The 26717-nt window shown below is 42.8% G+C and overlaps 1 protein-coding gene across 2 annotated transcripts; it reads left to right on the top strand.

Annotated features, from left to right (window-relative positions):
- Positions 1 to 22108: 22108 nt before the first annotated feature.
- LOC147427686 (uncharacterized) lies at positions 22109 to 24934 on the top strand. Of its 2 annotated transcripts, none has more exons than XM_086497573.1 (5): positions 22109 to 22263; positions 23170 to 23293; positions 23864 to 24179; positions 24273 to 24422; positions 24632 to 24934. In XM_086497573.1, exons 1-4 carry the CDS (start codon positions 22165 to 22167, stop codon positions 24343 to 24345), a joined length of 612 nt encoding a protein of 203 aa, XP_086353699.1. In that variant the 5' UTR covers positions 22109 to 22164; the 3' UTR covers positions 24346 to 24422; positions 24632 to 24934. The 2 variants fall into 2 exon arrangements, with proteins under 2 accessions (XP_086353699.1, XP_086353698.1); XM_086497572.1 differs by having other exon boundaries at positions 23741 to 24179.
- The last annotated feature ends 1783 nt before the right edge of the window (positions 24935 to 26717 follow it).

The following is a 26717-nucleotide window of genomic DNA, read 5'->3' as shown; positions in this document are numbered from 1 at the left end:
TTATGCAATGAGTCTCATATTTTCTACGTAAGTACTGAAGGCTCGCGAGCATTAGGTGTCAACTACTCAGTGAATCTGGGCGAGTTTCCTCGTTGCACGTGTGAGGGATTTCTGAAAAGAGAAAGCAAGCGCTTGACATACATCCATGTAAGCACTTGTACTATGTATATTTGCAAATATTGGGATTGGATTCATCATCTCGCGAGTTCATTCACCAGGCAGCTCTCACAAAAGTCGAATTATTTCAGGCTCTTAGTGGCAGACGCTGCAATGTCACAATTTGACAATCATGTGTGTGAGCATTAAAGCCAGCTGAGTCTTTTTGTCTTTTTGAGATGCAAATCGCGACCAAGCAACAACTAGAAACTTTTTGGTGTATATTTTACATTGATACGGAGATGCCTCTTTCGCTACTATCTAATGGATCGAAAACTATAGCAATATAAAATCAAAGAGCATACATTTTGCTATGAAGCTTGGAGTATATTGCCATCATTGTTTTTACTTTTTGTTTTCACAAAGTGAATCATTGTAAATTATTGTTACATTTTGTTTCATTGATCGTACATGAAATCCTTATTTTCAGCTATAGTTTGTCATGTCTTTTTCATAACAAAATTTAGTATCCAAGAGTCTTCCATTTAAATGTGTATTGTTATTGTTGCAATCTTGCATTCTCTCTCTGTCTCTCTCTCTCTCTCTCTCTACATGAGATTAGGGTGTATATAAATAAACAATTGATTTAGGCATTCCATTTGTATTGATCAATGCAGCATGTATCCTCTTGTAGGTAAAGTTCTCTTTGTCCTTTTCAAGCACCAAAATTCATTCTTGTCAATATGTATTCAAGAACGTGATCTAATTTATAGCCTTGTAGTTTTCATGGATAGCTGCATACAAGACTACCTTGTCTAATAGGAGTACCCTTCCGCCAAGACTTGCTCGGAAACTAGGATCGTTCGGAGAACGGTAGCACTCCAGTCTGTCTCCACCCTTACACGCACTCATAACAACTCAAACTCACTCTCTCACACCAGACACCATCGGTCCGGGGGGGCACACACTTCCACACAGCCAGCACCGAGGAGAACCATGAAAGCAGGAGAAAGAGAAGGGGGGAAGGGGAAACCACAGCAAGGAGAGGCAACAACGACTCGATTGCACTCACCAAAACACCTGTACAAACTCACACTGCCATCACCATGGCCATTTATACAAGGAAAATGCAAAGGGCTTGACAGGCACACTCCTCTGTCCAAAAGCTCCACTTTGCAGGCTTCCAAACGGGCTCCATAAGCCAAGAAAAAGCTAAGAAGAAGCCTCTAATTTGATCATTTTTTGACTTTTATAGGGTGGGGGGTTCAATTTGGGAAATTGCACTTTCATTGGTCCATGGGGCACCCATTTTTGTTATCTCTTGGGAAGGGGGGCACCGCCTTTTTCCATCTACTCTCTTTCTCTCTTTTGCACTTGGCGGGGGGGGGGGCATTAGCGACGTCGCTATTGCCCCCTAGGCTCTTCATTTTTTATTTTTTATTTTTCTCCTCTTATCCTCCTTTGGTTTAGCCTTATACTGCTCAATTTGACTTTGACCTTCACCCCTTATCCGGCTCCTCTTTGTCCTCTTTTGCTCTTTGGTTTATTTGATCTTGCCTTTGCCCGGACATTCCTTGGTTTGGGCCCACTTGGCTTTGCTTGGCTTTGCTTGGCTTTGCTTTACTTTGGTTTGTCCGGCTTCTTTTACTCTTTGGCCCTCTTATTTTTTCCCCTTTTTGGCCCTCTTCTGTAGGCTCCCATTCATTGCTCCTGTTGGGGTATAGGCGCCTGTGCCTTGCCCGGCCGCCCAGTGTCTGGGCGCCCACTGACTTGTATACCTTATACATAGCATAAGTGTATAGGGGGCTGCTCACTCTTGGAGTCTCCCCACCCACATCGTGTCTGTCTCCTTCTCTCTCTCTCTCACTCTCCGTCTGTGGTGCTCCCCGATCCCCTTCAATTGGTATCAGAGCTATGGTGACCGCGGAGAGCACGACGGCTTTGAGAGCTTCGAGGCGATAGCTCGCTCGCTCTCGACGGTGGAGTTCGATCGCGGAGTTTCACGGAGAGCGATTTTAGCTTGAGGAGCATTGTCTTTGGAGCTTAGGAGCTTGGTGTGGTCAAGCTTGGTCGAGGAGGCGGTTGCGGCTTCCTTGGTGAGAGGAGCTTTTGAGCTCAGTGGAGCTCGTTAGAGAAGTGCTCGACGGAGGAGAGCTTGACATTCGAGTGCTTGGATGCTGTTGTGGCAAAGCTCTTGTGTTGGAGCTTGCATTGAGAGGGCATTGCATCACGCAGAGTGGAGCAGGAGCAGGTTCAAGTCTGTGTGCAGCTCGTTTTTGCCATTTTCGGGCTCTAAAACGCAGTTTTTTGCGTAGCTCCGTCATACAGAGTCAGATCTACATGATCCAGGAGTCTAGGTCAGGGTTTTGGCACGCTCCGGACGCGATGGTGATGTCTATTTGCTGAAATTATGCTTTGAATTACAGCAGATACAGCAGCAAGTTTATTTGTGCACTCTCGGGTCCCAAAAACACTGTTTTTGGCATAGCTTTCACACCCGGACTCGGATACATATGATCCAGGAGTCTACCTTGGGGTTTTGGCACACTCCGGACGCGCTCGACATATCAGAATTTTAAAATTCTGAACGCTGAATTTTCTGCAGCAGCAGTTGTTTATTGTGTGTCGAGGATTCCACACATGGTTTGCTCTCAGATGTGAGAGTGATATTTGCTGCAAGTTTCCTCACAGGTGGGAGGATACGATGTATGCCTTATGTGGTTTGATGCTCAAGGAGACTAATGTGATTGCATTTTGAGCTCGGCAATGTATGCCTCGAGCATGTTTTTTGGCAGTCACAGGTAGAGCAGATATTTGTGTACTAGATTTGCAGGTGTTTGCAATGATGTATGCAAAATGTGGAGATTGGTGCATGCATTTAGAGTGTGATTTGATGCGCTTTGGTTGCTCATGGTTTTGAGCGTGCAATCAGTTTGGTTACTGGTTTCGGCCGTTTTACTGACGAAACTCTGGCGAAATTTTCCCAGGAGTTTTATGCGCATCATTTATGCGATCTAGGTAGAGATTGCGGGTTGCACTCAACATTTGCGTGCGGTGTTCTCTGCAGGTGGGAGATTTGTACGTGTGTATGCATCGATACCGCACATTGTGGGCTTGGTGATTAGCTCACGGGTTTGACAGGCGTACAGTTATCTTGGCACACTCACAGGAGTGAGTATTGTGATGTATGCTTGTGTGGCTACGAGCTAGGTAGCCGGATTCGAGCACTAATGGCTTGAGGTTTTTTCAGCAGGTTTCAGCTACAGGTTTACAAGTTTACAAGCAGGTTTGAGGGCTTATTTGGGTGCTGAATTTTCAGCCATTGTTTCCTCTTTGTAGGTGTCCATGTATGACTCAGTTGTAGGCTGATCTGGGACACGTTTGTGACTTGTTTATGCAGTTGTTTAAGAGCTGAATTTTGGGGCTGTTTTGGGGCTGATTTGCAGCCATATTTTACAGCCATATTTGCAGACTTTTGTTGATGCGATTCAAGTCAGTTTAGGGCTGATTTGGTTGACATTTGCTACTCATTGTTGGTTGCTCTTTTGCGAGCATTATGGCTGATTTTTCATTTGACTTCCAACGTTATGGTCTAACACAGTTTGATGGTGCAGATTTTGTTGCTTGGAAGGAGCATATGCTTGTTGCATTGGCGGATTTGGGTCAGGATAAACCCTTGCGTGGTTTATCGGCGAAGCCCAAGTCTATGCGTGATGATGATTGGCAGGATCTTGATGAGTTAGCAATGTCTACGATTCGTTTGCATCTGGTTGAGTCTGTTGACTGGCAGGTCTCGAGGAAGACTACAACTCATGCTTTATGGCAAAGTTTACATGCTATGTACGCGACATCCATGTCTACAGGGGAGTCTAGTCCCACTTCTATGTCCATGGGAGAGATTGGTCCCACACGCAAGTCTCGACGGCATAGAGACTTGACATGTTGGCATTGTGGACATAGAGGGCACATTAGGCGTCGATGTTTCAGGCGTTTGAGACAACGGAGGCGACAGATGCGTGATGCAGATTTGGGCATGACAGATGCTAGTGAGATCAGTACGGTGGTTACTGAGTATGCTTGTGATGGCAATGTCACATTTACATCTAGCTTGTCTTCAGACGATCTTATGTCTACGGATTGCATATCGGATTGCACATTGTCTTCACATTGGTTACTAGATTCAGATGCTACTTTCCATGTCACGTCGCATCGTGAGTGGTTTAGCACGTTTTCTAGTGGGAGACTTGGTTGTGTGCACATGGCTGATGGTGCTATGTATGACATTGAGGGTACAGGAGACGTATGTTTGTCCTTGCCCAGTGGTATGAGATTTACCCTGCGTCATGTGCGTTATGTGCCAGATCTGAGACGGGATTTGATCTCAGTCAGACAGTTACGGGATAGCGGATGTCAGATTTCGCTACGAGAGCGAGATTTTGTGATGCATTTGGGTTCGCTAGTGATTGCGAGAGGTGCCAGGAGTGGTACAGGTTACCCATTGCATGTGGATCACGCGAGAGACGGTGTTGTCTCTGTGATCACGCAGCCAGGTAGAGAGCGAGAGAGCAGGTGAGTCTCTTTTGCTTGTGGGTTGCAGGATGCTTTGCATGGAGTGCAGAGTAGTGAGCTCGTTGTGCACACAGTTGGGGCACGACTTGAGCAGTCACACAGAGAGGTGACAGAGTCAGACATGCATGCTTTGCTAGTGACTGAGCAAAGCAGAGAGTCAGTTGTGCGAGATACTTCTATGCAGGATAGACAGGTAGAGCGGTCTTGCTCTAGTGAGTCACGACAGGAGGACGTTGTGCAAGAGTCTATGCATACGGAGTTAGAGCATGAGAGCTCTAGTGAGTCACAACAGATTGAGTGGTCATGTTTGCAGTGGATGATTGCAGAGGAGGCTGAGATGTCAGTGATTATGCAGTCATTCCTTTCTATGCTCGACAGTGAGCATGGGGATATAGTTGTGCAGGATATGTCTTCCAGCAGACACCTAGAGCAGCTAGTTTGCTCTGAGGTTGCACGACAGGTTGATGCGTCTTTTGCGGACAGTCAGGAGATGCATGTGGCTGACACGCCTTGTCAGTCAGAGATGCCTATTGCCAGGGATATATATGTTGATGCATGCTCCGTAGAGCTAGCAAGGCCCGCTAGCATTGCATCGGCATTTGGTGGTCTCATGTATGAGATGTTGATCTTGAGACCAGATATCGCAGCTGCAGTGGGAGCATTTGCAGTTGGGGTTGTCAGCCGTTTGTTGACTGATGATGGCATAGTGCACGAGGGAGATATGCAGGTATTGCGTACATACTTGCAGTACGTGTGCGGTACGTCTAGTGGTGTATGGACTTACACGGGAGCAGGACAGCCAGATGCACACGATCACAGCCAGCCAGTGGGCATCGGTTGAGAGCGGTTTTCTCTCACCTTTTGTAGTCTTTAGACTAGGTTCCCTTGCTTAAAGGCACAGTCGCCTTTAAGTGGGAGGTTGTTGGGGTATAGGCGCCTGTGCCTTGCCCGGCCGCCCAGTGTCTGGGCGCCCACTGACTTGTATACCTTATACATAGCATAAGTGTATAGGGGGCTGCTCACTCTTGGAGTCTCCCCACCCACATCGTGTCTGTCTCCTTCTCTCTCTCTCTCACTCTCCGTCTGTGGTGCTCCCCGATCCCCTTCAGCTCCCAACCCTATTATCTAGCAGACAAAACTCCCTGAAACTCCACCTGCCCGGCCCCGATTACACTTGCCGTATCTTCATTCCGATCCCTCGGCACCCTTGAACCAAGGCCTCCGAAACGGAAAAAAACCATCTGCAACTGTTCACTGCCCAAATGCTCCCAACTTCGTTTCGCTGTATCTGACCGACGGAATATCCAATTGACGTGCAGTCGATTTGTGCTGACTCCACATAACGCACACTACCTTCAAAAACCTTGGCGAATCCGTAAAACTGCCAAACAACACATCCTCCACTACGGCAAGGTAGGCTCAGACCCGACCCTCGGAAAATCTTCTAATGACCATATCTTGCTATCCAGAGCTCCGATTCGCAATCCGAAAAGACAAGCATGCTCCACAACTCGAGCACTACACACGTATACACTGACATCAGTCCGAGCCACCTGTCCCCAGCTGCCCTATCCGTCGGGGATCTGCTACACACCCTTTCTTTAAACTACAATATCTAGAGCACCGGGGCTCCGTTTGACGAGCCGTCTAGGCCGGCTTGGAAAGCATACTGAACACCACATTCTCGCACATAAAAACCCACATCTCAGGCACAAAAGGCCACCAACCTGCTTGGCTCTTTGCAGCACGCCTTTGGCCCACAAAAACCGCTTCAAGCATACACCTCCGCTATCCTTGGGTTGCCTAGGGATTTGGTACCTGCCTTAGCCTTCTGCACTGCACTCACGTGCGCCTCTGCCTGGCATAGACCATCTCCTAGCTCTGACCAACTTTAGCTGCACCAACGTGGAGCCTTTGATGTAGCACTATCTGTCGTAGCCATGGAAGTTGAAGCTTTAGAGGGTTGTGCTACTGGCAAGGATGTTGTGACTTTTTGGATTGGCAATATTTTGTTGTTTTTTGTGTTATGAAGAGGTGAGATTTCAGGTGTTATTTCTTGAGCCGTAGGGCCATGAGTTGGTTTCTGCATTGTGATACTCTCGGTCTCCCAATCAATATTACATTTGACTGCAGACATCCATTTGCACCCCAGGTTTATATTACCCTCCATAGTACCAAAAGGCATGACCAAAAGGCTTTGAACCATGGTTCCATTGTCATAAATAACAAGAGTGTGTAGGATTCTAAAAACAATGGTCTTCTTCTTATTGACACCCTTGACTTGGATGGTGCTTGTGGATAGGAGTGGTTTCCCTAGCTGACACCAAACTCCATAGGATAACAAATTATGTTGAGCTCTTGTATCCAATAATGTGTTATATAGTACTCTCCCATAAAGGCTATTTAGTTCAATTGGATATCGTAGAGGTGGCTCGGATTCCAATGAATCATCATCAGTGTCTTCAAAAAACGCTTCCGTGATTCCCAGATTAGCCTCTTGTTGGCGTTTAAGACGTTGTTGTCTTTCTTGAGCCTTAACTCTTGCTTGGATCTTTTTAAGCTCTACCTGTTCTTTGGCTGCTTTCTTTTCATTTATTCTAGCATGCACATTTGCTTGATATCATTGCCTCTTATATCTCTTACTCTTCTTGTTTAATTTTTTATTACGGTGGATCTCTAGTGAAGAGTCGCTAGATGAATCGCTACTTGTGTCTTCTGCTCCCTTGGATAGATTGTCATCTTGGGTACCACTGGGCCCTGAATGGTTTGTCATCACATTTGCATGAAGATTTAACTTAGATTCTTCATCCTCAGAGTCAATTTCAATTGATGATTCTGACCTCGAATCGTGTGGGCTATAGTCTTGTGAGACACTACTGGTTCCAATGCCAGTCAAACCTTCATGTTGTAGGTCATTAAAATCTATATGCATTGCTTCTAGAATATTTAAGGGTACGAGTGGTGGCATTTCATCCCCCTCAGGTGTTACCCAGGTCGTCCCCCTGTTTCCCCAAGTGTCTATGGTTGCTGCTAAGTGGACCCAATCCACATTGTCCAACTCAGTCATCCCAGGTAGAACTTAATAGGCCCCACAAAGCTGCTCTTAGCACTTGTATCAACTTGCTATACTTAATTATCTACTCTTCCTCCAATTTCCTGCTTGCCTGGGAGGATATTAAAGTACTAATAAAAAAGTATTGCCGTAATGGCTTCAGTAGAAACAACATAGTTAATAAAATTTTACAAACTCATACCCAACATAACTGTCCTGGGTTACAATTTAACCATAGTATTCTCATCTCTCTAATAAGGTAGTAGTCCCATTTACAATGGGCCTACTATCGACCCATTGTGTATGGTGCCTGGGACAGGGTGGGTACACACACACACACACACACAGTGGCACTTACCTTTGTGATTCTATAGTTAAAATGTTTGACATGCACAAGATTGGTATAAAAAATATGCTTATGAGAAACATCAGCAAGCTATCTTCATGGAAGGGAAAGAGGTATTTTTGTATGTGCCAATACCTAAACTATCTCTGAGGTATTGTGGGATTTTTACGATACTCAAATGAGTTGTTGATATGGCCTACAAACTCTCATTACCTATGCTCTCATGCATTCATATGGTATTTCATGTAAATCATTTACTTAAATGCTTACATAAGGACGACAATGTTATTGACCATCAGATTTTGGTTGATTTCATTGAACCTCCAACCCAATTGCATGAAGTTGAGCTTATTCTTGACGATCATAATTTTTGTACACATCATCATGTACGTCGACAAGCATTAGTCAAGTGGAAAGACAAAGCTGAAGAGGGTGCCATTTGGGAAAACACTAGTGCTCTTAAAAAGAGATTTCCCACTTTTTTTTTTGAGGACCAAAACGTTTCTCCAAGGGGAGAGTAATCTTAGGTCAAGGTCAGAGGCGAGGGGCCAATCTGAATGGAGCTTGAAGGTGCCCTATATAGAGGGCAGGGGTTGGGCAGAGAGTCGTTGTTCAAGCTCCCTCTAGTCTCAGAGTTGCACTTATAAATTTGGATGAGAGATCATATCTTGATGCATCATCAACACTAACAATGACAATTGTAAAAAACACAATCTTTGGACATTGTAGCATCTTTAAAGAATTGGGAGTGTTCTAATCAATAGCCAACAAATTGCGAAACAACAAGCGGCATATATTGCACTATCTTTGCCATTACACAATGCTAACAGAGAGTTTGTTTTCATAAACACATACTTCCAATCCCAAAGAGCATTGCTATTAAAAAGAAGATCCACTCTAGACACAATTGATCCTACTAATACACACATTTTCTTTGATGATCTTGTCACTAAATACACTCAAAGACCAATAAATTTGGCACATCTATGCTTGGTTGAATTCACAAGCCAATTCAACGTAGGCAAAATAAACTTCGTGTTATTAGATATGCAAGCTTCAATGCACAAATGGATGTTGAGAGACATACCATGAAATTTGCTTGCTCTTTCTCCCTGTCACATGAAATCAGACTAATTTGACACATTCATGACAACATGGAGAAAGAATTTTGAGTCCAAAATTGGCACAATTAGTGAAATTAAGAAAAAGTTAACAAAACTTGAGCTCTTGAAAAATAGTAAGCAAGAATCTTCATCTAATTCTTCCTTAAGAGAGGATCATCAAGAAACATTCAATTATGAACTCAACGTTGGCTTGCCAACAACTAGAGTGCACAACACAAATATTGCAACATCGTCAAGACTTCTTGGCATCCCAAATGAAGAGTATCAGTTGCTTGTGATGATCTTAGACATTGAACAAAGGCCAATTGCACGATGACATCATGACAATGAAAAGATTGCAGCAAGAAAATCCTACACCTCTTTTTGATAGGTAGTGTTGGCCGGGTGCTGGCTTTGGGAAGACATTTACACTACGTGCTATTGTGCAAGGCTTGGTTTGGCACTACAATACATTGATTGCAAGCAACATTGAGCTTCCAATGCCATTGCTAATGGATTACATAGGCAAAGCAACCTATATTTTGGCGGCACAACCATTCACTCAGCTTGATGCCTTCCATTGATGCTCAACAAGAACACTGCTCTCTCAAATGAGATCGTGAGTAGCTTGTCACAAATTTATATGAATCTCAAGCTAGTTGTCTTTGCTGAAGCCTCTCTGATAGGGAATAGATTACTTCATATTATCGACACACAGCTTTGAGCTATCAAGCATAATCATACTCAACCATTTTGGGGATTGGATGTAATCTACTATTGTGATCTTTGCCAAGCAAGTTTTGTGCGCAACCATTGGATATTCAATGATTTAGACAACACATGGAATATCCTCGTGCCTTAATTTTGGAACACCCACATAAAGTGTTGTGAGCTCATGAAATCGACACGCCAATCAAATAAAGCATTCATAGAGACCTTGAATCATATCAGAGTTGCAAAGCAGAACACATATGGTTTATTATTCATCAACACAACACACACAAACAAGGACTTTGACATTGTGACAACCCCCCATCTTTTTTTCACTAACACATCGAAGAATCAATGTAATCAAAAGGTATTTGACAAGCTCCATACAAATGCATATGTCATCAATGCATGCAACAAACCATACTAGGTTTTTGACAAAGCTCCATACAAAAGCATATGTCATCAAAGCAACAAACCACACAAGACATGCTCAAAAAATCTTCTTATTCCAAACAATCCACAATTAACTGCAGGGTTGGTTGTAGTTCTTAACATAAGGCAAGGGATGATAGTCAGAATATGGTTTCTGGAAAAACTAAATTACCCGTGATGGCTTCGGTGACCATGTTGTGGCTTACTAACATGGCGAGCCTTTGAATTGCTTTGGACCTATTTCTTGTTTTGCACTTGTGGGAGAGCACCCTTACCAAGGTGGCCCAAATTAAAGTGACCAAAACTCAAAATAAAGACCCTCTTAGTATGAACCAAGAGGTTCAATGGCGTTGGTAGCACGAAGCACACATGTATGAGATCCAAAATCCTCGTGCTGGTTTGTACTTCAACGTGTCATGCAAAAACAAAAATTGCATATCAGATCAGGGCACTCCGTTTTGGAGCCAACACCATCACATATAGATTTGTATGCCTTAGCTGCTTCCTCCACCCAAGTGGTGCTTCGTGCGTGTTTCCCTATCGAGTTAGACTCGACGTACTTGACTAGAGAGAGAGAGAGAGAGAGAGAGAGAGAGAGAGAGAGAGAGAGAGAGAGAGAGAGAGAGAGAGAGAGAGAGAGAGAGAGAGAGAGAGAGAGAGAGAGAGAGAGAGAGAGAGAGAGAGAGAGAGAGAGAGAGAGAGAGAGAGAGAGAGAGAGAGAGAGAGAGAGAGAGAGAGACCACACATGTATCATGCAAAACCATCCAAGTCTTGCTGCCCTTCTCCCCTCTCCCATGAGCTCTAATACCAATCTAAGACTGCGGGGACTGACACATGCAACTCACCTCCCATCCTCACCATATATAGACTGGTAGCCTTCGAAATTTGGCACCCCTTGACTGCATGTGAGTCTTGGCCCTTGGCCTGTCCAGTCTTACCCTTGGCCTGATAGAAAAACACAATCCATAGATCGTAGGGCCTGACAATGGCTTCTATAGCATTCAATCTTGTTGGCATACATTCCCGCAATTTGATCTACACTCCACTATCATGTATTAAGGACCATGCCAATTTGCACATTTTGAGTCCAATAATCAACACTCACATTTGAAACCACCCTACAATACTCAAAGAACTCAAGCGCCTTTGTAGGGCTGCAAGATGGGAGCAATTAAAATGAGCCTCTCAATCTGCTAGAGGATAGTCATCACATTATTCAATCATTGAGTGTGGTCTCAATCCAAAAACACATCAACCACATAAAAAGTGATATCCACTTCACCTCATCAACAATCCTTTTTTTGCAGGAAACAAGACGACAAAATGAAAGGAATTCTCTTGCACCAAAAACTTTCATCACATCCATCATCACAATGGCTATGTTCTATCAATGTACCACAAGAACAAGATCAAGTTGCACAAAAAAAACTATTTTGTCATCATCAGGCATCGAGGTAATAGAAGCCTTTTGTACCTTGACAAACAAAAACATCATCCTCATTGTGAACATATACAAATCACCCAAGACTCCCATACAATTGCTTCTTCTGTATTTGCAAAACCTAATTCAAGGCATTGATACAAACACCGTCAACACTATCATTGGAGACTTCAACGTCCACGTCAATCACACAAACAACCAATACATGTGTTTGTATGATTTGCTCCACGATAATAGCTACATCCTAAAAATTCAACAAACAACAACTATGCATAGTTCAATCCTTGACCATATTTGAGTGAGAAACTCAAAACCACATTCCATGAGTGCCACAAGAATTTTCTTTTGGTGTGATCACTCATCAACATACATACTACTACCAAAATAAGCAACCATCTAAAAGGAGCCTTGGCCCCTCAATCCCCCTCTCCTCCCACACCCCTTGGAGAACACCGACACACTAATCTTCTATCCCAACTCTCATTAACCCAATCCATCTCATGATGTACCAAAAAATGATAGTTTAGATTTAGATGCTCTACTTGTAAAACTGTTGTATCTCTCTCTTGAATGTAATGAAAATTTCATAATGTACGCTTGTTTGCGGCATCTCAATCTTGATTTTTTAACTCAACTCTTTTGGATTTCAAGTAAATTTCACTTGGCAGGCCTCGTGACTTCATCACTTGTATAATTCCAAATAAGCCTGACTATAACTACACAAAGGGGGAAGAAGAAAAAGAAAATTTGTACATGATTTCACATTTTTGGGGGGGACGTAGGGGGTGTCAAAATAGGTGATGTTAAGTCCGAGAGGAGAAAATCACAAAGAGACTACAAATACAACATGCCATTTAAGAATCTAAGCCCTCATATCAAAACCAAACACACTTCTCAATGCAGCTATCCAAGTTTTCTCATATTTAATGCAATGCTCTTGTAAAGCTTGTGATCACTCATTTGGCTTAAGAGTTTCTTTATTAGTCTAAGTCTGCATCTTGCAGCCTAATTCGCTTTAGCTACATCTTTGTAAGACTCTCTCTCACTCACACACATGGAAGGGTGTACATAAATACCTTTGTGTGACTTAGAGAGCACAATCCATACATGTGTTCATGGTGTTGACGATGATGTGTCAAGTAGCATAGTTACATGTGCTGCTTTGAGACTTGGAAACATAGGTAAGGGGCATGCACCTAACATGATGCTAGCGAGTTGAGCTAGAATTCTTCCCTTTTTGTATCCATTGAGTAAGAAAATGTTCAAATTGTTGATGGAATACTTATTTTAGGAGTAAGCTGTCTGTGGGGCAAGGTGGTTAGTTGAACAATTGGTTTTGATCGGAGCAAATAACTTTTCCATTGGAATTTTTACTAGGTGAGCCAAAGGTCGTTCTGTAGATCTTTGATCCCACAACTGGCCATTGGCATGATCGAAGCCCTTGCCCACAGCTCAAATTGCATGGCTAGGAACCTCGCAAGAAAGCGTCACTTTTTACTATTATTACTTGAGCTTTCCTTGATTCTTTTCACTCGTTCTAAAGTTATACACAAACGTGACCACCACGATTTTAGGACTAACGATGAGGACATTGCCTGCTTTTTTTTGCCGTAAGAAATCCAAGGTCTACAAGCACTCACCATCCGCATGGTTGCCTCTACCCATACATGTTGGGAACTCTACAAGCATGGCAACGAAGGTTTCCACAGTTTCTCACAAGAGTGGCACTAGTTATGTCTCATTGGTGCTCTCAAGATTGGGCCACCAATTTAGCTTTGCAAAAATTTTGGAAGCTACAATTTCTTTTTATGAAGCTCAAGTGCTTGGAGTTGGAGGGTTTGGCAAGGTTTACAAAGGCATGATGGATGAGGGAACTAAAGTTGCAGTAAAGAGGGGGAATTGAAGATCATAGCAAGAAGTAACTCAATTTCTAACAAAATTGACATGTCGTTGAAGCTCTACCATAGGGATCTTTTCTCTCGATGCAATGAACTACACGTGTAGCTTGAAGGCATCAGGAATCATGCAACATGTTGGTATGGGCAAAAGAGTTCAAGATGATATTGTTAGTTAGGGGCTGTTAACAAAAAATGCCGTTCAATAGATGCAAAGATAGGTGCTATAAGAGGTTCTTCATATTAGCGACACTAGCAGTGTGATGCTCAAATGTTAAAATCCACGGCGTAACTATAAGCGTCGCTATTTTCTTTGTTGCATAGTGATGCTTATAGCAACACTATAAGAGTCGCTATTTTCTTTGTTGCATAGCGACGCTCATAGCGACGCCGATAGGGGTAAAAAATAAACCGAGAGCGCCAAAAACTCAGATCTCAGATCTGAGTCTCGACTCTCTAACAAAACAGGTAACCCACGCCTCTCCCTCTTTCTCTCTCTCTCCCCCTCCCCCCCCCCCCCCCCCCCAACACACACACACACACACACACACACACACAAGGAGAAGAAGGAGAGCTAGGTATGCTCCTTCCCTCTCCTCCCTCTCATATTCCCTTCCCCTCTTTCTCTCTCTCCCTCTCAATCACACACACACACACACACACACACACACACACACACACACACACACACACACAGAATGCACACACATGCATAAACAAAACACATACACACACATTGAATGTACAGAACATTACACACACATGCATACACAAAGAATTCATACACACACATTGAGAGAAGAAGAAAGAGAGAGAGAGAGAGAGAGAGAGAGAGAGAGAGAGATAAGAGAAGAAAACAAAGAGAAAGAGAAAGAGGGAGAGAGAGGGGGAGAAGACGAAAAGAGAGAGGTAATGGAGAAAACAAAGAGAGAGATAGAGAGAGAGAGAGAGAGAGAGAGAGAGAGAGAGAGAGAGAACGTAGAGAAAATATGAATTAATGAAATGTTATATTAAGATTTAGGGTAAGGTTAGATTTAAAATTACATTTAAGCTTATGTTAGATTAAGATCTAAGATTAAGTTAGATTACATTTAACTTATATTTAAAATTTATGCTAAATTTAAAATTAGGTTAGACTTAAGATTAAGTTAAGATTTAAATTAGGTTAAACTTAAGATTAGGTTATTTACATTTAAGTTAGATTACATTTAGGTTTATGTTAGATTTAAGATTAGATTAAATTTAGGTTTATGTTGAGTTTAATATTAGATTAGATTTGGATTTATGTTAGATTTAAGATTATGGAAAGATTTAAGGTTAGCTAGGTTAGATTTAAGATTAGATTAGATTTAGATTTATGTTAGATTTTAGGCCATGTCAATAAAGGGGAGTTCCAGCTAAGCTCAAGGCTTTGCCCAAAGAGCAAACACTAGGTACATAACGCAATGAACTGTCCCATCAGAATCTGACACCTATCAACTCACCCACTAACCATGTTCAATTAGCTCAGAATCACCATATGTTCAATTAGGTTATATTTCAGATTAGATTTTGGATTTAGTTTTTATATTAAAGTCTACCTTCGGGATTACGGAAAAAAATTGAAGTTAGGCCAACGGTGATCCCTCTCTTCCTCTCTACGGATGCGACCTTAAGTTGGAAAGCTTTCAACGACATGATACTCAGATTGGAGGCCAATATGTAATGTGCACAATAATCCCTCGAACAAGGATCTGTTGTGAAGAGATGTTAAGATGCTATGGATTGCTACAGCTAAAGAAGAGGCAAAGGGGTTTTGTCCACTACATGCATTGCCATGTAGACGTGGGTGTGTAGATTTCTCGTACCCACAAATATAGGCATTGACCAATAAAGACAAGATTATAACCAGGTGGTTCTGATCTCCGTGCACCTCTAGACCGAGGTGTGCGGGGATCGGACATGACTAGAGAATGTGAGGTAGTTTACATTGTGATGAGAGAGAGAGAGAGAGAGAGAGAGAGAGAGAGAGAGAGAGAGAGAGAGAGAGAGAGAGAGAGAGAGAGAGAGAGAGAGAGAGAGAGAGAGAGAGAGAGATAAAAGACGGAGGATGCCAATAGAAGGTTAAATCTATGTCCAGGTTATAAGATTTATGCCATCCAACCGAAACACCTATCTCTCAACAAGGATCTTATGTCCTTGTAATCAATGCAAACATGCTGTGTGACGGACAAGACGCGTTTCTTTGCAGCACATTCACGAATTTGGCGAGTTTGATCCATCTATTATAGATCAAGTTGTTGCCAATTATAACTCGGCGGACTCTGACGCTGGCCAATAGGCAGCAATCTTGCAACCCAATAGACGTATTCGTCTCGCAGGCGCTTTGGTCAAGCAACATACATGAGGCCACAAGATGTAGCCTCTGACAGCTCAGAGGATGATCATGTAGACCACATTCCCAACGAGGCTATGTTTGAGCCCAAGATCGATGAAATGACCAAGACGATCATGGATTCAGAAAGGCTTATCTATGATGATATGAAAAGTGAAGCCGATACGCCATTGTATAATGGAGCACGTGTGTCTAGATTGAAGGCGCTCCCGGTTCTTCTCAACATGCAGGCAAAGTTTGGATGGAGTGACACTAGCGTCACAACGCTTTTTAGGTGATCTATTACAATGTGTTTACTTCAATAAAAAACTATAGATGTATAATGATCTGATAGACTACTTACACAAGTGTCACGCATTTTTTTCGCTGTGTAGATTGCTCAAAGAGCACATACTGCCACAGCTGATAATCTGATGCCAGATTCCAGAGAGGAAGCAAGAAAGATCTTGCGAAACTTGAGGATGGATTACAATTCTATTCACGCTTGTCCTAACGACTGCATTCGTTTTAGAGGGGAATACATAGACATGGAGAAGTGTCCGAAATGTGATTCCGAGAGATATCAAGTAGATCTCCACGGAAAAAAAATTCTACAAAAGGTTTTGCAACACTTTCCTTTGCTTCCTTGCATCAAGCATTTCTTCGAATGTAAGTCCATGGCTGCCCTAGCATCATGGCACGAGGAGAATAGATCTTCGGATGATGTGCTACGGATTCGTGCAGATTGCACAGCCTGGAAACATATAGACAACACATGGCCGGATTTTACCAGGGAAGCTCGAAATTTGTGCTTAGGGCTGGCTATGGATGGTGTAAATCCATTTAGTCACAAGTCAACATCTTACAGTATATGGCCCGTTGTCATCGTCAACTACAACATCCCCCCGTGGTTGACTACCAAGAAGGGGCACCTATTTCTAAGTTTGATTGTGCCGGGGCGGTATAAAGTGAAGTGTATCTTCATCCACTATTGGAAGAGATATAACAATTGTGGATTGGCATAGAAGTGGTGGATATGAGCCGACACATAGGTCAACGGAATGTTTTGATCAGAGGCATTCTAATGTGGACCATGCATCACTATCCCGGACTAATAGAATGCTCAGGTGATTTATACTCAAACTTAAACACTATAAATCTTGGTTTTTCTCAAGCTTATCTATTGTCATGTGTATACATGCAGGGCTTCAAACAAGCGGATATAGAGCATATGTCACATGTGGACCTAGACCTAATGCACGTCGGGCGCCCTCATTGAAGAAGCAAATCTACGAAGGTCATCAAGCACATCTTCCAGAGAATCATGAGTTACGCGACGGTTTTTTGGGAAGAGAGCCACCAAGGATGTTTGCACAAGCATGGTTAGAGCTGAAGGAGATGTGTGATGACGGTTTGCCCCCAGGGATGAAGAGACTCTCTCTATGGTACGAGTCACCATATTGGCCCAGACTCATGATCAATCACTTGCTCGATCCAATGCACATATTCAAGAATGTGGGTAACTTTTTGTGGGACCATCTGATCGGCACCCGATGGATCAATAAAACTCCCTAAAGCGCCATGGATTTTGACAGGAGCCCAAGAACGTGAAGTAAAAGAGACCATTCGATCTGTGCGGACCCCCACTGGCGTAATGCACTCGCTCCGAACGTGTTTCACTAAAGAAGGGAAGCGTACTAGATTGAAGTCACACGATTGGCATAGAATGTGTCAGGTATATATGTTTGAATTAGAATATATCATAGTGGGAATTGTGTAACAAATTTGTGTGTGGACTTTAATATCATTGCTAGACGTGTTTTGCAATTTATTTTACCGTTGGCCATTGAGGGATGTTTGTCTCCTAACATTTGTACCACAATCTACAAACTTGCAAAGTTGGTGCAATGGATCTCACAAAAGGAGATCCGTGTAGACTCCATACCATTCGCCAAACTAAACGCTACGAAGGTTGTGTGCATGTTTGAGAAACACTTTCCTACTACCATGCTAACCACTCAAGTGCATCTTCTTGTTCACATAGTTGATGAGGTGGAAATAGGTGGCAAAGTACATTCTAGATGGATGTTCTTTTTAGAACGTTTCATGAAAACGCGCAAGGGATCGGATATGTGCGTTAGAAGGCATGTAGATCCTCAAAGGGCAGGCAGATCTTTCCCATCTACCGAAGAAGCAGGAAGCGTGCATCGCTACTCGCTAAGGTTTAATTTGAAGCTGGCTCTCTACACAGGAATCTCTCTACATAGGAATCCCTCCCCCTTTATGAGTCACCTCTCTCTCTCTCTCTCTCTCTCTCTCTCTCTCTCTCTCTACATAGGAATTCCTCCCCCTATTATCTATAGTATATATTATAACTTGTCCATATCTTCTTCTCCATTCAACATTAAGATTAAATGTTCGTGTGTTTAATGCAGGTATGGATGATGAAGAGTTTCTTTCTTCTTTGTCACCCCGGTAGAGGATGTGGTACGAGGAGCGTCATCGCTTTGGATCACCATCACATGGTTCCACTCCTTCAGCGTCTCCCTCTGTTTCGGAGCATTCAGTGCGCTCCGAGACTTCAATGTCGACGATACGATCTTCATACTCTTCTAGGCATCCTCGCTCTAGTGGTGGTGGCGGCGGTTGCTGTGGGGATGCCGCTGCTGATGCTTCGACACCGCCTCGTGTTTGACAAGGCTCCTTACCTTCCCCTTCTTTGCCCGCCCCCACATGAGCCACGACATCACCATCTACGCCAGGTTTTGCGCGGCTATCGGTCGTTCCTGGCTACACACCACTAGCTACTCCTCCGCGAGTCACCCCAATCGACACTCCTCGCTTCGGGGCTCAGACTCCAATGGAGACACCTGGCATCTGTACCCCCATCGAGACACCACTCGAGACCCCTGTCGAGACATCCAGGTTCACACGTCACAGGCGAGAGGACTTACCGTACTCGGTCGACATCAGCGGCGGCATCATCTTGGATGACGAAGGCAAGAAGGTGATCTTGCGCATGGGTGGTCTTTGCTCTCAGGTGCTTCGACACTACATACTAAACACTTGGAGTGAAGTGCCAAATGAATTAAAAGACAGAGTCATCAGCATGCTGCATGACGAGTTTCTCGTGTCAAGCCGGGATGAGCGCTTCAATGAAGACCTGATGAAGGTTCAAATACGCAAATACTGCAAGCACAAGCGTTCTGAAGTAAAAAAAGAAATAAAGCATGGGTGGAATAGACCAGATTGGCTGGCCAAAGAAGATTGGAAGAATACGAAGCACACAGCGCACGAGAAGTCTGACAAGTGGAAGCAACAAAAGGTTGCAGCCAAAGCGTGAGTAGAGGCAGGGAGCTCGCACCACTTGGGGAGCGGTGGGTGGGAATCATTTGAGGCCGATTTTGTAAGTGTTTCTGCATTGCCCTTTAGGTTTGGTAGTTAAATCTATTTGTAATTTTAAATTCTAACATAATGTATTCTTTGTATGTTTTAAACAATGGTCGATGACAGGATGTGACCCCACCCCGTATGAGCGCGAGTACGCGGGCAGAAAGGGCTTAAATGCCCTGATGGACATTCTCAGTTCTCGAAGAGGCATGGTTAGTATTTCACTTTACTCTTTTACATTTGTTGTATTCTAATGATAAGCTAAGAAAATAGATTGTTTTGTAATTCTATGTTTATACTTACAAAAAGTCTTATTGTTTTTTTTTGCAGAATCCGACAGATACGCCGCTTAGACGCGATGAGACGTCTGATTAGACGATGCCAGTCTAGGTGTGGCCAGATAGCACTATTTTTCTTTTGTCATAGCATGTATAATGAGATGACGTGTATACATCTATTTGTGACTATTGAAAAGCGATCTATTTTCTCAAATCAATGACAATTGTGTTGTAACTATTACATTTGCAAAGTTTAACAATCAAGTGTTTTGGCCTATGATGTGTATAATTTTTTCATTGATTTACTTTCGTCAATTCACTTTTGTCCAATTACTTTTGTCAGTTTTCTATCTTTATTTTGGAAACAATACTATGCATGATGGAGTTAATGGTTATATTGTCTTGTGGGTGACTACTTTGGGTCTATACCTTGCACTTTCTTTCAAAGGTGAATCTGTGCTTATCTTGGATTCATTTAGGTATACTTTATTCTGGAAACATTCAATATGGTTGATGGGTGGCAGGGCATTCAATGCTCTACCACCCAAATTTTTTACTCTCGGGTGTCGCTATAAGCGTCTCTATATAAGGTTTTGCAACGTCGCTATGAGCTTCGCTACAGAAGAATTGCAATCATCGCTGCTATATGCGTCGCTATTTAGCGAACGCATATAGCGACACCTATAGTGACATTCCCGTAGCGACGCTTTTAGCGACGGTGGTAGCGACGCCCAGGAGTAAAAAAAACCAATGTATTTTCGTCACTAAAAGCGTCACAAGTGCACATAACCTCTTGTAGTGAGGGCATTGAGCTCTCGATGCAATGACATACTCATGCAGCTTGAAGGCATTTGGAATCATGCAAGATGTTGGTATGGGCAAAAGAGTTCACGATGATATTATTAGTCAAGGGTTGTTTACAAAACACGTCGTGATTGGCATTGCCTTGGTTGACATGTATGCCAAATGTGGTGTACTTCATGAAGCACAAAAAGTGCTTGATGATATGCCATGTCGTCTCTTGGAATGCTCTGATCATGGGATGTGCCCAACAGTGGTAGGGCCAGGAAGCTCTGGGCTATTTTCGACAGATGCAAAGAGAGGGAAACTCTCCAAATGCAATCACCTATGCTTCTATCTTGAAGGCATGTGGCATTGAGCGCAATGCAATGACCTACATGTGCATCTTGAAGGCATTTGGCATCATGCAAGATGTTGGTATGGCAAAAGAGTTCATGGTGATATTGTTAGTCAGGGGATCTTGACAAAAAGCATCATGCTTGGCATTGCCTTAGTTGACATTTCCATGTATGCCAAATGTGGTGTACTTCATAAAGCAGAAAAAGTGCTTGACGAGCTTCCATGTCATCTCTTGAAATACTTTGATCATGAGATATGCCCAATAGTGGCAGGGCAAGGAAGCTCTGGGTTGTTTTCAACAGATGCAAAGAGAGGCCATCTCTCCAAATGCAATCACCTACACTTGTATCGTGAAGGCATGTGGCATTATGCAAGATGTTGATATGGGCAAAAGAATTCACGATGATATTGTTAGTCAAGGACCGTTGGAAAAAAACTACGTAGTTGGCACTACCTTGGCATGCATGCCAAATGTGGTGCACTTGAGAAAGCACAAAAATTTCTTGAGGAGCTTATCGTTTAGAGCAGCGTCTCTTGGAATGCATTGATTGCATGATACACACAACAAGACTAGGGCTCTAGGCTATGAATCTCCTATGCATGCATCTTGAGGCATGTGGCTCTACCCAAGATGCTGTTATGGGCTTAAATATTTGTTGCTCTGATATTGTTAGCCAAGGGTTGTTGCAAAATTTGTCATGCTTGGTAATGCCTTGGTCCACACACATCCTTTTTATCTTGCAACACTGCTAAGGAAGCAAAAATACATGCCTTGGTCGACATGTATGCCAAATGTGGTGTACTTCATAAAGCACAAAAAGTTCTTGAGGAGCTTCCTATCCGGAATGTCATCTCTTGGATTGCAATGGTTGCGATATATGCCCAACAAAGGCAGTGCTAGGAAGCTCTAGGCTGTTTTCAGCCTAGTGCAAAGAGAGGGAAGATCTTCAAATGCAATAACCTATGCTTGTATCTTGAAGGCAAGTGGCATTATGCAAGATGATGATATGGAAAAAAGAATTCACGAAGATATTGTTAGCCAAGGGCTGTAGAAAAAAAAACAATTGGCATTGCGTTGGTTGATATGTATGCCAAATGTGGTAGTCAATGCCATGAAATTGGGCCATTTTGCAGACAACTATAGAGCTAATTGGCAATAATATACACAATTCTTTTATAAAAATTTGTCAGTCCGCATTGTAATTTAGTGCTAGATGCTTGATCTCAATCTGCGTATGAGACTAGTTTACCATTGTGACATGGATTGTGGACAACCATGTGTGACAAAAGCCTATTGTATAGATCGTTGAGGTCCGAGGCATGAGTTCAAAACACGTCTCGTGAGAACACAACAGGACATGTCTTCCACGAGGCGGCAGAAGCATCACGATCGATTTCAAGCTGCTGTATTGCGCTATGTATTTCCTCCTCCATCGCCATCCTCAGAGTCCCATCAGGTATGCACCATGTCCTCGTATGCATTGAACATAGAAGCAAGGATTATGGGGTTTTTTGTTTCTGGTTGTGGAGGCAAGGAGTAAGAGTTTCTATTTATCTGTACCTGATTTGCACGGTAACATATCCGCTTCCCAAATTGTCCACTTCTACGTTTGAGTGAGTTTGTATTACAGGAGGGAGGAGGAGGAGGCAGAGCCGCCATGGGTTGCTCACTTTGGTTCTTTGTTTTTTGTCCATTAATAAGGACATCATTCAAACAGAATCTGACAGAGAAAAACTGAGAACTTAAAAGGGATTTCAAAGAGATGCAATGATGGGCTACGGAATGAAAAGCAAGAATGTCCTTATGGCATGCGCAGTTTTCGATTCACATGCATGAGGTCTAGTGCAATATACATGTGCATTGTGCAGTTGCTTCATATTTCTATTCAGACATAATAACAATTACAGCTCTATACGTGGGAGGCCTCACCCCTAAACGCTAGCCTCAACTCCAACTGTTGCTCATCAGTGTCCAGTCGAGCTTCCGTAGACTTCATAGATAGTGGACGGCTGGTAGCAAACTCTAAGCTCAACTTTGAGTATGGGCTAACACTTACGTGTTTTGTTGGTGCCTTGTAGTAGTATGACGTTTAGGAATTAAGTCTTTACAGTTTCTTGTGAATTTGGCTTGAGTGATTTTTTGTTTGTTAAGAATAGATGAATTCTGGTTCCAGTAACCTTGTCTCATATATGTGGCCTCTCTATGTTATTTTTTTTCCATCTTTAAGTTGGGGCTTTTAAATAAAATGCAATCTAGTGAATAAAAGAAGGAAAATATTTTATGTTGTTTTTGCTTGCATGTGTGTGTGTTGATTGTGGCCCTTTAAATACTTCATAAGTTTAGAGTTCTCTGACTTGTGAAGGTATGTATGCAAAATGCTTTTTTGAATGAGGAAACGCCCAAGTTGGTTCAAGAAGTGAACTTCCAAGGTCAGTCTCCTAGAAGGACAGAACCGGCTATAGAGGAAATCCACACCGATAACGAAGGTAGTAGAGGGTTTTCATGAAAATTGATTGACTGTCGTCTGTACCCTTGGCATGAGAGAGAGAGAGAGAGAGAGAGAGAGAGAGAGAGAGAGAGAGAGAGAGAGAGAGAGAGAGAGAGAGAGAGAGAGTTTTGAAGTTACCATTGGGTTCACTAAGCAATGGGGAACAAGTGATACAAATCTAGGCCAAAGTAGAGCAATGGCATAACCAATCTACCATGCTTGGGTGATAGAAAGGTTATACCATTTCACACACACACACACACACACACACACACACACAGAGAGAGAGAGAGAGAGAGAGAGAGAGAGAGAGAGTTTTGAAGTTACCATTGGGTTCACAAAGCAATGGGGAACAAGTGATACAAATCTAGGCCAAAGCAGAGCAAAAGCTCAGAATTGAATTTACATTGTGAAGAGGCCTCTGAAAATGTCTATCTTCATGTAGAGGTGGAAGTTGGAACAGTCTTGCTATCTAGGGCTCAACGCAAGAGAGTCAAGGTGAAGAAATTGAAAGCGACACAATTGAATGTTGTACCAACCAAGAGATTTGTTGGCCCTTTGCTACCAGACATCTCTAACAAGGGACGGCCCGAGAGTGATGACTGGAATTCAGCTGATTGTCTTCTGCAAGAGGATTTTGATTTGGAGAAGGGTCGCATTCTTCAAAGCTCAAGACGGGACCAAGAGTTTGAAGAGATGCATACGCCAGACTTATTGGGTACAATAACAGGGGAGGATTCGGTGAAGACTATGACGGAGGCAGCTGTATCTTCACTTTTTGAAGCAGGGGAGGGCAAAAATGTTAAAGATGTGGGAGAGGGGGAGCTTCTCAGCAGGGCTAAAAGACGACGACTGGCCAAAAAGAAGTTTCATGACAGCTCAAGGTTCATTCAAGAACTTTTTTCCTTGTCTTTTTAAGTCATGGCTCGATTTTGGTGGGAAACTAAAATATCTTTACAAACGTGACTTGGTAGCAGGTGCCCAACAGCAGGTTCGTTGTTCACAGCAGAAATGAAAGGAGAAGATATTATCATCAAGCCAATTTTGTGAAACCAAGTCATATCTGGTGGAGAGCTCGAGTGTCCAGAGAAGCTTGTAACTATACGTCATTCACGAACAATTTTGAGGTAGTTCGCAATTTCTGGCTCTTTTTGTACGGGCTTTTTTGTAGGAGGCTTTGTGCGGGCAAAAGCCATATGAATATTTATCTGTCTATCTATACATAAAATATCAAGATCTTGAAGCGTAAAGCACTGCAACAAAGAGATGTTCAATCTGTTGCAGATATAAGTCAGGTCCAACCAAGTTTTCTTGATGCCGTTGCTTTTTTACGCAGTGTGCTTGGTTCGAAAAAATATATTGGTGGGTCTTCAGGCTAATGCTGCTGAGGCTGTCAAAAGCAGGAAGTTTGTAGAGAGATTGAAGGAGGGCCAAAGTCCTACCACTTATATGTTTGAGCAAGATGATATCACCAAGAAAGTACAAGATGTCCTCTGTTGCTGTATGCTATTCTGTTGTATCTCAATCGTTCCTCTTGCGCCCATGCTGCAGAACCTGAATGAAGCTATCTTGTATATTTTTGGATATGCCAAGTATTTCTCTTTGCATGTCCGTTTCAATGCACACACATTTATGCGTACATGCTTGTAGGCGCAGAGAATCGCATGTATTTGCCAGCTTCTAGACAAGGATTGTGGTGTGCGCATGCATGGGCACAGATTTGGCAAGTTTGTTCTCCCACTTGCTAAAAAAATTTCAGGGACATGTGATAACTCAATCTGTTTATAAATTTGGTGTGAATCACGTGACTGATGCCATTTTTTGGGATTCAACAAGTTTTGGATCTTTATGCCACAAATGTTAATTGAGTAGGCGCTGTGCTTGTGAAGCCAGACTATGCAACATGACCATCAGTCCTTGGCTAAAGCCCAAGGATGTGATTTTTTACTAACGCATTTTCCGACACAAATTTTGAGGACTTGTTTCCAGAATGTTGTGGGCTAATTCTCTTGTAGCTTGTCGTGGCTCTCTCTTCTCCTTACTCTATCCCCCTCCCCCCTCATGCCACATCACATCCATTATAGATCTAACACCCTCTACCCTCGCTTCTCCTTACTCTATCCCTCCTCCCCCCTATGCGACCCCACATCCATCGAGATCTAACATCCTCTTACCCTCTCCCTACTCTCTATTGCACATGGATCAGCACTCTAGATCAGTCTCTAGAGCGCTCCAAGGCTTGCAACAAGGTGCGTTGTTTGTGTGCCTGAGTGTGTACATTTTGGTGTTTTGTCATGTTTTTTGATGGGTTTGCAAGTGTTTGTTCGTTGTGTCTTCAATGTGACTGCTCTCACCTTCTTTCTTTTATGGGGAGCGTGCACATGCACATCCTCTTGATTATTTGACAGCACTTTTGGGAGGCGGGATCAATGGTCCCCTTCGTTGGGGGCAGTGGGAGTGGGCATGCACCGTTGGTCTTAAAACGTGAACCGTTAACACAAAGTGAACGTAGTCATTCCCAAGTGAACTTCGTTGATCACATTGAGTCCAAAGTGAACCCCATTTTTACAAATCCCATTTTTACCATAATGACATATTTCCACCTATCTTTCAACAAGAACATGATAGCTTACCGGTAGAGCATTGGTGTTGTGTGTAGGAGGTGGTGGATTCAAGGCTAAGGGGGCGAAAATGGGGGCTATTTTTCTTTTTCCCAAAAGCAATCAGACGGTCCACATCGGTTAAACATTGTGGACCGTCGATCCCACCTCCCAAAAGTGGTGTCAATTAGTGCCAAGGCATACACATACACACCTATAGGCATTAACACACATTTGCGTTTACACAAACAAATGTGTATAAACCTAAGTACACAAGCACACTAATGTTGCATATGGATACTTAAATATGCATAAATGCACACATGCATGCATAAACACACATATGCATGTATAAACACACATAAATACAACTTCAATCATTAAATTATGCTTAAGTGCATATAGTTTTGATTTTAATGTGGTTTATGACATGCAAGCGTGTGCGTGCGCGTGCACACACACACAGACACGAAAAATAAATGTCCACAAACATACACTCACAAATGCTTGAGCATGATCATTGAAAAAGGTGAAACAGGAACAAGAAAATAGTGATGGGAAGGAGAACAGAATAAAAGAATAATTTGGGGGAGTTGATTTTGGGTAGCTATGAGACTCATCCAAAAAAGGAATGAAGATGGAAACACTAATATGCTTGGGAATGGGGAAATGAAAAATCTTTGTGATTGTTACACATATAAATACATACATATATGTTCAAACATAGAAGTACATAGTAAATATATTCTACTTTCACTTATAGATCCATGTATGCATACACATAGACATAACAATATAGAGTAGATATATGGAGTAGCAAAT

The sequence above is a fragment of the Adiantum capillus-veneris genome, chromosome 23 (genome assembly GCF_014529385.1).
Source record: "Adiantum capillus-veneris isolate H3 chromosome 23, ASM1452938v2, whole genome shotgun sequence".
NCBI lineage: Eukaryota > Viridiplantae > Streptophyta > Polypodiopsida > Polypodiales > Pteridaceae > Adiantum > Adiantum capillus-veneris.
The sequence above is the reverse complement of the archived record's forward strand: the minus strand, read 5'-3'. Positions and strand labels throughout refer to the sequence as shown.